This window comes from Podarcis bocagei (assembly GCF_964188305.1).
Source record: "Podarcis bocagei genome assembly, chromosome: 4".
NCBI classification, from domain to species: Eukaryota; Metazoa; Chordata; class Lepidosauria; order Squamata; family Lacertidae; genus Podarcis; species Podarcis bocagei.
The window spans coordinates 46,955,008-46,966,950 of record NC_138128.1 but is presented as its reverse complement, the minus strand read 5'-3'; the positions used below and the strand labels follow the sequence as shown (position 1 = coordinate 46,966,950).

Genomic DNA, 11,943 nt, shown 5'->3' with positions numbered 1-11,943 from the left:
ACACATCAGGAAATGTCACATCCAAGATGGTGCCTGCTATAACATAGAATCATAGAATTGGAAGGGACCACGAGGGTCATCTAGTCCAGCCCCCTGCAAGGCAGGAATATGCAGCAGTTCCATATGGGGATCAAACCTGCAACCCTGGCATAATCAGCACCACACTCTAATCAACTGAGCTATCCAGGCTAGCTAACACCTAACATGTAGGAACATCGTGGACCATAAGTACTGTTTTATTCATATGCAAATTAATGTAAATGTAAATGATTTCATTTACTGACATATGATTAATCAACTAAAATTTCTTTGAATATATAGGAGAGAAAACCTTCAGGACCCACAACTGCAGGGAGCATAGCTGCAACCTGAAATTCATATCAACTATGTGGAAGAGCCCATCAGGCCCAAGAGCCTCTCAAACAGTACTGCTGCCTAAGACAGATAGGGATACACCCCAGGCCTGGTGCCGTGAAGAAAGCAGATCAAGACCACAGCTGCTCCTATCAAAGTGACTGAATAAATTCAAGTCAGATTGGATCCCCCCCCCAGGTTGGAGCTGCAATACTATGTAATTCCTTCTATTCTGTAGGGAAGTGAGAGGTCAAATTCCTACTAGTTATATAGGAACAGAAAAATCTGGACGATTCTGTAGACATGCATTATGTAAAATATTTTAGGACTCTTTTTGGGGGGAGGGGGATGGATGCCCATTCAAACAGGTTACAATATAAAGCAGAGAAAATGAGGGGGGGAAATTTTAAACTAGAAACAACAAAACAACACTCCTCATATAATTTAAAAGAGCCCCTAAAAATCATATTTCAACCAACCAGCCAGTAAAGCATCATGCCTTGAAGGCTGGTTGAAAGACATAAGGCTTTCAAGGCCTTCTAGAAACCCTGCAGTGTGAAGATGTCAGTCCAAGAGAATGGAATTCCAAATCTTTGGGCCACCACAGAGAAGAACTTGTTCCTGGCCATTGACCTTTCAGCTCTAGTGGGAAGACACACCAGAAGAGATTTGAAAGCAGATCTTTAAAGTGTGGGCAAGATGGTACAGGAACCTGCAGCTGGGTACAAACCATTTAGGACTTTAAAGGTCAAAACCAGCACCTTAAATTGAGCCTTGAAACATTGGTAATCAGTACAACTAATATAATTAAGCTGTCACAGACACCAACTGTCTGGACCCTTGTAGGATTCTGGCAGATTCATTTTGGACCAGAAGAAGTTTCTGAACCATCTTTAAAGGCAACCCCATGTAGAGCACATTGCAGGTGTCTAGTCTGGACATGACCAGAGCATGGATCACTATGGCAAAGTCACCTCCTCTAGATGGGGTGGAGCTGAATCTTGGGGGAAACTCTCCTGGCCGCTGACACCACCATTACTAATTACCACTATGCACTTTCAAAAACCTCAGGCTGTTCTGAGACAATAAAGGGTGCTGAACAAAACTGGATTCCAATTTGTCTTGGTAACAATTCATTTTGCTCACCTTCCAAGATGCCTACCTTTGCACAACCAATACAGAAAGATAATCACAATACAGAAAGATAATCTTAGCTTCTATCTCATAGATGATAACTATTAATACAGAGAAGGGGACTGTATCGCTTTGAGCGAGACAAGGTAGATCCCAAGGAACTGGTCCTTCATTATTGAAGGCTGTTATGTCTCTTATCAGGCTGGCTTATCAGGCTTCTTGGGAAGCATCTCTGCTGTGACTGAAGTGGTATGTTGTACAGGATTAGGAGATGCTTAGAGAAATCTCAATGCAGCTAAGGTGCTACTTCCTAGTGCAGGAGTACAAGGAAGTACCTGAGAACAAAAGGTGGCTTTGGGATGTGGAAGTGCTTTGAGTGCCCCAAAGTCCACTTCAGTTATGATGCCTTAGAAGCCAGACACAACTGGAAGAACTAGATGCTGACATGTTTGAGACTGACAGTGGCAGCCGCTGAGGAAATGTCAGCAGGCATCTTGGGAGGCCTAGAAGCCTTAACAAGGAAACACCTGGAGAAGGGGAACAAGAGAAGGCTGCAGAAGTTGGAACTTGGAAGGTCAGAGCAACTTCCACTGGTAGCGTGGATAGGGATTGCTTGCCTCAATACCTGTAGCTGCAAAAACATGTTTCCACATGATGAATTGGAATTCTCTAGCTATTTAAGAAGGTTTTTGACCGGGCTTGCAGATATGGCCTGTATGACAGACTGAGGATCAGATTAGACATGTTTATCATGTAATTTCCTTCACAAATACCCAGTACATGGGTGTGGAATAGTGGGTCATACTGAGATGGTGATAAGAGGGGCCTTTAACCCTTTGCCCCTGCTGTGATCCTAGGTTGGCTGTCTTCCCTTTACCTGCTATTCATAATGGAAGGAAAGCCCCCTTTGGAGCCAATGGGGGATGGTGTGGGGTGTATAGATACTGAACACAGTGGGGGTGGGTTAAATGCTCCCTTTCCTCATCTCATGGTTCTGATCAAGCCTGGGGCCTCCTGTGTGAGCTATTTGTGAAAGAAAAAACAACTATACAAAGGCAATAGTCACATCTAGTTTGGCCCATTCCTGACTCTTTTTGTAGAGTGCCTTACTTGTCAGAGGTGGCTGTGGAAAGGACTGGCAAAGACATCTTTCAGAGCCCTTTACAAAGGAGATCTCTCTCTCCTGTGTGCAATCAGAAAGAAACTGGGCAGGGAGTGATCTCCTTCAACAATATCTTTAATTGTTGTTTTAATTGTTAACTGTTGTTTTAAAAAGTCTTCAGTGTTAGCAGTCAAGGAAAGCTTCTCCATGGCTGAATATATTATGTGGACTTCCCACAGGCAACTGGTTGGCCACTGGGAGAGCAGGATGCTGGACTAGATGGGCCACTGGCCTGATCCAGCAAGCTCTTCTTACGTTCTTATAAAAGAAGCACTGGTTTTTGTTTCAGTGTCCTTTTGCTATTAACTAATCACAAACATAAGCTCAAGCACCTACCTGTCAGGCCTGATCTTGCCTGCATTTCTCCAACAAAATGGGCATCTGGTAAATGCAAGCTGTTGTTGATTCAATAGAGGGTAAGTGCAGTGACAAAAGGGTGAAGAAGAAACGTGCAAGTTTACCTGGAGTACCTGCTGCTAATAATTCTGTTCTGCTGACAACAAAGGTACGAGACAGGGACAAGGGAACTAGACGAAGGAGGGAAGGAAAAAAAAAACAGATGAGGTCAGGATCAGTGAGGATGCTGGTATCTATAATCAACAGGAGAGAGGATCAGTTGACACATAATAGAGAACTAAAATACAATTCAAAATTAGAGGAAAAAATAAAGGGGTAGAAAACAATGGAGGGACATAAAGCAATGAAAAGCTGATCAGAATCTTACTAAAATAGTACAAGAAATCAGGAGTTGTGCAACTATACATGTTCCCTGTTTACTAACCATAAACATATGAACAGCTTTTCATTTAGGAACGATAGTTCATTAGTCCTCTTGGGGACCCAGCACTTACTAACAATGATATAAAGCAATGTTTTAGTGATATATTGTTTGTTTGTTAGACTGTACACAACTCAGAGATTTTTTTGAAATATTAATCAGTATGTTAATGCTTTTAAATAAAACTATATGACAAAAAATAAGGTGTGTATAGCACAAGGCGTCAAGATAGTAGTATTTTAACAAGCTTATCCATTTTGATCGTACGTTACAAAATGCAATGGTAATTCCAGCTCATCCCACTGCGTTAGTCAACATGGGCCTCATAAAATTCAAAACACCACATTGCCATCATTTTTTCCAGACAAGAACAGTGTTTCGTTCTGTAAAGTCTTTTGGCTGTCATCAAAGACAGCTGTTGCAGAGTGAGCTGCAACTTTTATTTCTTACAACTATGAATTCCTTTAAGAGTTCATCCTATTCCAGGCATTCTGGAAGATATCAGGCATCAAGACAGTACAGAGATTGAAATGGTTTAAAAGGAAAATACAGCAGCAACACAACAAGAATCAGCACCAGCCACTTTAGTACCAGACCATGCTGACACCAGGCAGGCCTCCTGCTTCTCCCCACACCTCCTCCAAGATGTAAAAGGCATTGCTCTGGAGAAGTGATTATTGCAAGGGAAAGGCTCAAATGGCATCTGGAAGAGGGATTTATCCCCTCAAATGCAAAAACATGGAAAGAAGTGGGTGAGAATGCAGCACCAGCATGCGATACTAAATTAATCTGAAATGGGACATATTGCAAGAGCAACACTTTCTTTTCTAGTAGAATAGTTGCATAAGAGCAATGCTACAGAAGAAACCAGGGCTTGTCTCACCTTGTCTACCTCCAGAGGCTAGGAAACCCTCTGGAGCAGATTGAGGGGGCACCCAGAAGAGAAACTGGAAGTCCCATTGTGCAAGTAGATTTCTGTTACACAAGTGGGCAGACACCACTGGATTTTGCCCTATACAGTGGTACCTCGGTTTTTGAACAGCTTAGTTCATGAACAACTTGGAATTCGAGCACCACAAACCCAGAAGTAGGTGTTCCACTTTGTGAATTTTTTTCGGAATCTGAACTGTTCCGTTTTGAGTGTTACACTCCTTTTTCAGTGCCACACTTCCGCTTTGAGTGCCCCCGGCTCCTGCCTGCACTGGAGTAGAAGCTGGATCAGGGCAGCTCAGCTGAGGAGCACACAGTTCCGCTTCCCAGCTAAGAGATCCCCAACCCCATTCCTGCTTGCACAGGAGTAGGAGCTGGATCGGGGCTGCTCACCTGGAGAGGTGCAGGCTCCTTCACACTTTTCCATTAAGGAGTGTGTGGCTGTGTTAATAATAATAATAATAATAATAATAATAATAATAATAATAATAATAATAATAATAATAATTTATTATTTATAACCCGCCCATCTGGCTGGGTTTTCCCAGCCACTCTGGGCGGCTTCCAGCAAAATATTAAAATACAATAGATATTCAGATATTAAAAGCTTCCCTAAACAGGGCTGCCTTCAGAATAGAGAAGTTTAAAGGAGCATAGGGTAGCAATGCAGAGACAGCCCGACAGCTGCCCCAGCAGCAGTTTAGGGGCTCTCAGATGCAGCTGCCGGGCTGCCTCCACCTTCACCACCCCAGCAATTATTCTGCCTGGCTGCCTTCAGGTGGTGCAGGGGCTCTGATGCTGAGGTGGGGGCTCCTTTAAACTTCCCCCTTGAGGAGAAGGAGCCTCCAGCTGCTCCCCAGCTGAGCTGCCCAATCCAGCTCCTACTCGCGTGCAAGCAGGAGCAGGGGTGTGGATCTCTCAGCTGGGGTGGAGGCTTTGCGCTCCCCTGAGCATTTAAAATTAAAACTGAAACTCTCCAGAAAATCACAAAGCCAAAAAACTTACAACGCATGAATAAGCAGCAACACAACAAATTAGAAAAAAAGCAAACAAACCGCAAATGAATCAAAATCACAAGAAAACATAAAACAACACTGACCCTAACCCTGATTCTAATCCTTACCCTAACACTAATCCAATCCTAAAATTAACCCTAATCCAGAAATGGTCTTGTTAGATATTAAAATTCATGTTAAATTGCTATTTTAGAGGTTGTTTTTAAAAGTCTGGAAAGGATTAATCCATTTTGCATTACTTTCTATGGGAAAACGTGCCTTTGTTTTGGAACACTTTGGTTTTAGAATGGACTTCCGGAATGGATTAAGTTTGAGAACCAAGGTACCACTTTAACTCTAGGCAGCTGTAAATATGTATCTTAGCACAAATATAAATAAATCGCTACAGGTACTGTACACCTTAGCCTACAGAAAGTATGTGTTGTCTCCCACAGATGAAAGGCATAGCAAGTACTCTAAAACAAAGCCAGTTTTCCAACAGGGAACAGGCATAGAAATGCCCACATAATCCCAACAGAGGCTGATCCATTTGGGCCAAAGGGGCGCTGCCCCTCCAAACTCAGTCTGCCTTCATCCAGCCCCCACTGGCTTGCCTCCTTACTTATAATTTATATACTTTAATATTGCATGTCATCTTCCTCCTCCTTGGGATCAACACTGCCCTTGTAGAACTTAGCAGGGAGAAGGATGGGACAAAACTAGAATTACTAGGCTCTGCCCAACACTGGCTCTGGCTCCACCTACTGTTCCATCTCCCTATCTTCCAGCCACCACTGCATAATTCCACAGCATGATGGAGAAAAGCTTTATTATAAAGACAAATATGAACTAATCAAACTCTGGCAAAGGCCTTCTAACAATCTGAACTTCAGAAAATCTGAAGTTTTGTTACCCAGGAAGTTTTCATTAACCAATGTGACAGTCATTCCACTAGGCTGCATAACAAAGGGAGAGAAGTAAAGAAGTGCTGTTGCACTCTGGTTGAGAGACCAGCTGCCTGTGGCTCTCCCCGGCTGTCATCAAGTGGTAGTCATTCCATCAGGCTACCTGAACTGTTCTCATCCCAGCTGTTATATGAACTGTAACAGTGCCCAAGTGTTTTTATCCTTGTTCCTTTCCCCCTTGTCTGTCATGTCTTTCAGATTGTAAGTCTGAGGGCGGGGACGGTCTTTCTGATTTTGAAAATGAGTTGGGAGCCTTTCTGGTGAAAAAAAAACAGATTAAAAATGCTTTAAACAACAAAATAAAATAAAAACCAACTGTCAATACCACCTGATAGGAGCGAGATCAAACTTATGCTAGCCTACATCATTATTGAAGAGTTGTACCCCTCACATAATGCAAACCTCTTATTTATATGTTGAAGTGTCAACCACTTGACTACAATTGTTCTGACACCTTAACAAGACATCATTGCTGTTTCTTTTACCCCTTAACCTTGAAGCAATCTGATACTGGCATAGAACCTGAAAGAGACTTATTTGAATGTCTGCTACATCCTCCCACATTCTTCCTTAACACTCTTACTAAATAAGATTCATGGTACTCCTGTCAGCCAAGTTTTTTTTCTCTCCCCACACTGCTTTGCCATCTAACTGAAGAGGAGTTATTGAGAACTTGAAGGCTTGCACACTATTTTCTGATGTTTTGGTTGGCCTAATAAAAGGTATTGCTCTAATATGGATTTCTGAATTTTTAAAAGATTAATTTATTGATTTGAAAAAAAGATTTGCAATGGTAGGCAGACCTGATCTCCAAGCAGCTTATTTTCTTCTTTTGTCCCGACAATTTTTCAGTACAAAAATTAACAAGAAATGTTAAGCTACCAAATCTAAAGACTGTGCTAGATTCGTGCCAATAAACATTCTGCGGCATTCTAATTAAACACTTCTGATGGCTTAAGGTTTCCTCCATGTCAAGCTGTTTATGTTGACAGGGCACTGTTATGAACTGCTTCATCAGATTTAATCAAAAACTAAATTTGTTCCTCTAGCCCTCAACACCCCAGCAGTAGGGGATGTTTGTTCTGGAAGGAATTTCAAACAGAGAAATTAAGAAATTACCTGGTGATGCTGTGAGAGCCATCACTCCATAGTAAGAGAAAGCACCAGCCTCAAACTTCATTCCCTCTTTCCCAGCCTCCACTTCCACTTTCCCCTGTGGAGAAAAGATGACAATGTTCCTAGTGGGTTCAAAAGTATTCCTGCTTTGAGTTAATTTTCATCCCTCATCTGAAGTTCAATAAGATCAACATGTGAGGCAGATAAAGCTTAAAAAAAACACCACAATTTCTTTTTCCATTCATATTCAGCGTTCTAGATACTGCAGTTTCTCAATCATGCACAAATAAATCACAAATATATGGGTAAAAATAATTCTTCAAGATTCTGAATACTTGAAGAAGGCTACACTACATGTATAATATAATCTTTTCAGGGCCTCTGTATAGTTTCATTGCGCAACATATTGTCATAGAATGTTTCAGGTAGCATTTCATGGAAGAGCCCCGACACACACACACACACACACACACACACACACACACACATTGCAGATCCATCATCTCAACTTAGTACTAGATGGTTCCCTGTTCTGCTGCCTTATCACCCCATTTTATATGAATGACTAGAAAGAATGTACACTTGCGGCACTGGTGTGGTTGGAATTGCTATCCTATAAATATCCTGTAACATAACAACAGGTGAACAGGAATCTTGAACTAATACCAACATTCTGCTACTGTAGGAGCCATTGTAGGTGGACAGAACAGATCCTACTGTCATCCAGCTGTGTATTTTTCTTATATTATCTCCAAATTAAAACTGTACTGCATATAACTATGCATTGATTTGCATTTTTTCTCATGCAGCATCATAATATTTTCATACTCAGATAACAATGCAACTTCCTGAAAGCTGTAGCAATGCAACTCTTGCCAGATATATTATTTCTAAGAAAGACTAGAGGGGTGAGTGAAACAAGCAAGTACCACTCATGCATGCCAAGTCCAGTTACCTAACCCAAATGAGAAGGGTAAATATTAGATAAAGGGGCATGCTATTCAACAGCTGACAAAAAGCACAATTCTAATGAATTAAACTTGCCCAATTTATTTTCAGAAATATGCATTGCATCCTATGCCAACAGTAAGGACAGGTCTACACAGGTACATCCCATGCTACTGGTTCAACATATTGTAAAGCCCATGGTGTGAGAAGGAGTACCCAAAAGAGGCAGCAAAACATGCACAATTCTGCAAACATTATAGGCTTTGCTACTTATCCCCACAGCACACCATTTAGGGAATGGTTGATTTCAGTGTGAATGAGGACAGATACTATTGGCCTTGTAGAAAATCAGCTAATCTGGGTTCTAACATTATTCTCCAAGTAAAAGCAACCTGCATCATGCAGACAGCCATTTCTATATTGCCCTACATATAGGGATCCAGAAGAAAAATGCTATTAACTAACCAGTTTACCTTATTTGTTTCAGTAATTGCTACTCATTATACTCACAGTAATGCTATAACAACATTTGTAGTGTTAATCAGGAAATTATTCAAAGCAAAAACAGACAATGCTACACCAGGTGTGGCTACTCAAAATGGGTACAATTCTCTCTCTCCCACCCGACAATTCTCTCTAATGCTTTGGCAGTCTCACTTTTGCCATGACGTCATCTTGTTGCGTGTTCCCAGTCCTACATCACTGGCTGTTGCTGGTGGGAGCAACAGTGATAAGTCTGGCAAAAAGCTGCCCTTTTGGACATATGCTCCCTTTCAATAATCATTTCTAATTTGTCTCCAAGAACATTTAGGGCCTTAACAGTTCTTAACTGACTAGTAGAAAAGAAAATCAAGGCCATCTGTGCTATCTCACATACAAGTTCTGCAACAACCCAGCTCGATGAATGTTTTAATGCTCTAGTCAAGAAGCAGATACTTGTTCCCCTCTCCCCTAATATAATATTTTGAGCGTGTGTGTGTCCATCTCCACCTCCCCACTAAGTACCAAAGAGATCAGTAGGAAGGGGAGACTGACACAGAAAGCAGGAAAGTGAGATGGATTGTATGACTGAACAGCAACACATAATTCACCATTGGGGCGGGTTTGAACTATTGCTATCCTGACAAATTCTTTTTATGTTACGCATCACATTCCAAGAGAAAGTTGCTATTGTTGGAGAATGCCCACCTATTAGCTGATGTAAAGAAAAGTGGAAGAAGTGTTTTTCACATGAGGAAAAAACTAATATACTAACTGACTAAACAAAGTATCCGAAAGGAACAAAGGATGCATTCCTCATTTTAACTTTTGTGACCTTGCCCCCAAGAAGCTTGAGGAAAAGTAGGCTAGACATACGCCACATTCCACAAGATTCACATAAGATGCTACACAAATCACCTCCTTCCATGAAGCAAAGCTACAAAAAGTAACTATCCATATAGTTATAAGTGCACAGGATGACTCCTATAGTTAAGGTGAGTCTGTCATTATAAGCCTCAATATTCTTTAGCTTATAAAATGGGGTATGTCTGGCTGATAACTTCAAACTTGCCATACATGATATAGCTATGAAAGTGCCAAATTTCAAACCGATAAGATTCAAATTGCCACAGACATAGCAAGTTTTAAAAGTGCTGAAAACTGAACTTTGACCATTATTACCAGTTAACAATAAATCACCACCCCACCCCCCAATTTTGCTGAAAGCCGTGACTGATTTAGTCAGGCTTGTTCAACATCCCACACTTTTGTTGGTTTGGCAAAGTTCTAATCAGTGCAAATGTTATTACAGTTTTCCTGACCCACTGAAATCTATGGAAAACAAATACTGGCAAACTATTACCCTGCACGACAAAGCAAAAGTGAAACTAAGATTTCGCCAGAAGTGCAGTGTCTGCAGAGGGAGCCACCTAATTTTAATAGGCATAGCACCTACTTTGCCACCATCTGCAATGCCTATTCATATAATTATAAAATATAACATCGGAGTACAGATGATAGATGAGGGCTTGTCAATTCATGTTGGATCTCTGGGTGCATTTGAAAGCATGGGTGACTACATACCACAATCATGCAGACAGCCCCCACAGCTCCCCCTTCCTATATGACAGTGTGGTGCAGTGGTCAGGAATTATCAACCTTTGGGGGTCCACAGACATATTTAGAAACCCCACAAATGCTCACACTTCACTGTAATCCAATCACACTGCAACTCTATATATACTTGAGCCCACAGTGAACGCCACACACTGAATTTCCCCTCACAAATATCCTCCAAAACACACTGAACCCCCATTCCCACAGGAGGTTTGCCAGGACAGTGACCCACCCCCAATATTGAATCTCACAACAACCGTGTGAGGTCGACCATGTGCAAAAATAGTGATTGCATCAATGCAACACACATGCCAGCTACTAGAGGGGACCACATGCCACAACCACACATGTATTCTGCACTGCAACCCTGAAGAGCGTGGACCCTCCAGTCCAAGAGCTGGATGCAAATTCCCTGCTTAACCCTGCTTTTTTGCTTTATAAACGTTATTGGAAATTTTAAAAACATGTACCAAACACAAAACGTTTTCCAAGAGAAATATATGTACAGATGTTAAGACTTTTATCCAGCCATCCACATGGCATCAAAACAAACTTGGAAAACCATTTTACATTACAAATTCAGCTCACATTCACGATGTTAAGATAATTTCTGAATAGTAGCTGCTCCAACTGAGACAGAAGGCAGATTACTGTACTGCAGTTAATAAACAATAAAACTTAACCCTACTTAATTTTATCCAGCCTGAGAACTTCCATGGATTCTTCACCACTGAAATGGTGAGCAAAGCAGTGGCTCAGGGAAAATGCCAACATTACGTGAAAGAACCACCACACATGGAGCCTGGAGGAGGAGGGTGGCTATAGATCAGACCTGGCCCACCAATACAGGAAGCCAAACAAAGAAAGAGCAGATGTGGAGGAGGAGGAGGAGGAGGAGGAGGAGGAGGAATAGGCTAAGAGCTGCAACTCTTGTGGGAGTGGAAGAAGAAAGCCCAGGACAAGAGGACTGAAGAGCCATCAAAGCTACCTGCTGCTGCGTCAAGCAGGGCACCAGCTTCCCATTCCTTCCTACAGCTGTGAGGGGCAGGGTGAGATGATCAGTCTTCTATAGTAATCATTCACATGTAAAGCAAAGTGACCTTTGCTTCAGATGTGAATACATTTAAGGGTGACTTATACTCCAAGGGCAAAGCAGAACAAGACATTAGCAAGTCAGTAGGTGGTGCTGTTCTCTTAGTAAATATAATCGTCCAGAAATGATGGTAAAAGGCAATGCTGGGCTTCAGCGCTGACCACACGTAGCAAACCACCCAAAAAACCTTTTGCCCAGCCTAAATGGTAATATACCTTTTGGGTAGGGAGCATATTTTGCAAAACCTCCCTTTGAGCTTGTTTGCTTCTTGCTTATTTCCAATCTCTTCCCTGCTTTGGTGCCATTTTCATTGTCTAGTAGGACTTCACTCTCTGGCTGGGATCATGCAAGGAAAATCAAGGATCATGCAA

General features: G+C 41.8%; 2 protein-coding genes across 6 annotated transcripts in view; one reads left to right on the top strand and one right to left on the bottom strand.

Moving 5' to 3' along the window:
• NT5C2 (5'-nucleotidase, cytosolic II) overlaps nucleotides 1-750 on the top strand; it is a 105,193-nt gene extending 104,443 nt beyond the window's left edge. For all 3 annotated transcript variants that reach the window (XR_014007470.1, XM_081191259.1, XM_081191262.1), the window contains one exon: nucleotides 322-750. Coding sequence is in view for 1 of the 3 variants with exons in the window: in XM_081191259.1 (XP_081047385.1) it covers nucleotides 322-372 (51 nt within the window). In the remaining 2 variants the exon portion in view is untranslated. The remainder of the gene's footprint in view (nucleotides 1-321) is intronic.
• CNNM2 (cyclin and CBS domain divalent metal cation transport mediator 2) overlaps nucleotides 1-11,943 on the bottom strand; it is a 129,349-nt gene that overhangs the window by 12,485 nt on the left and 104,921 nt on the right. The window contains exons 5-6 of one of the 3 annotated variants that reach the window (XM_081191249.1): nucleotides 7,438-7,531; nucleotides 3,112-3,177 (exon numbers count right to left, since the gene is read on the bottom strand). In XM_081191249.1, the coding sequence (XP_081047375.1) occupies nucleotides 3,112-3,177; nucleotides 7,438-7,531 (160 nt within the window). Of the gene's footprint in view, nucleotides 1-3,111; nucleotides 3,178-7,437; nucleotides 7,532-11,707; nucleotides 11,909-11,943 lie in introns of those variants that run through there. The other 2 variants (XM_081191250.1, XM_081191251.1) reach the window with 2 other exon arrangements.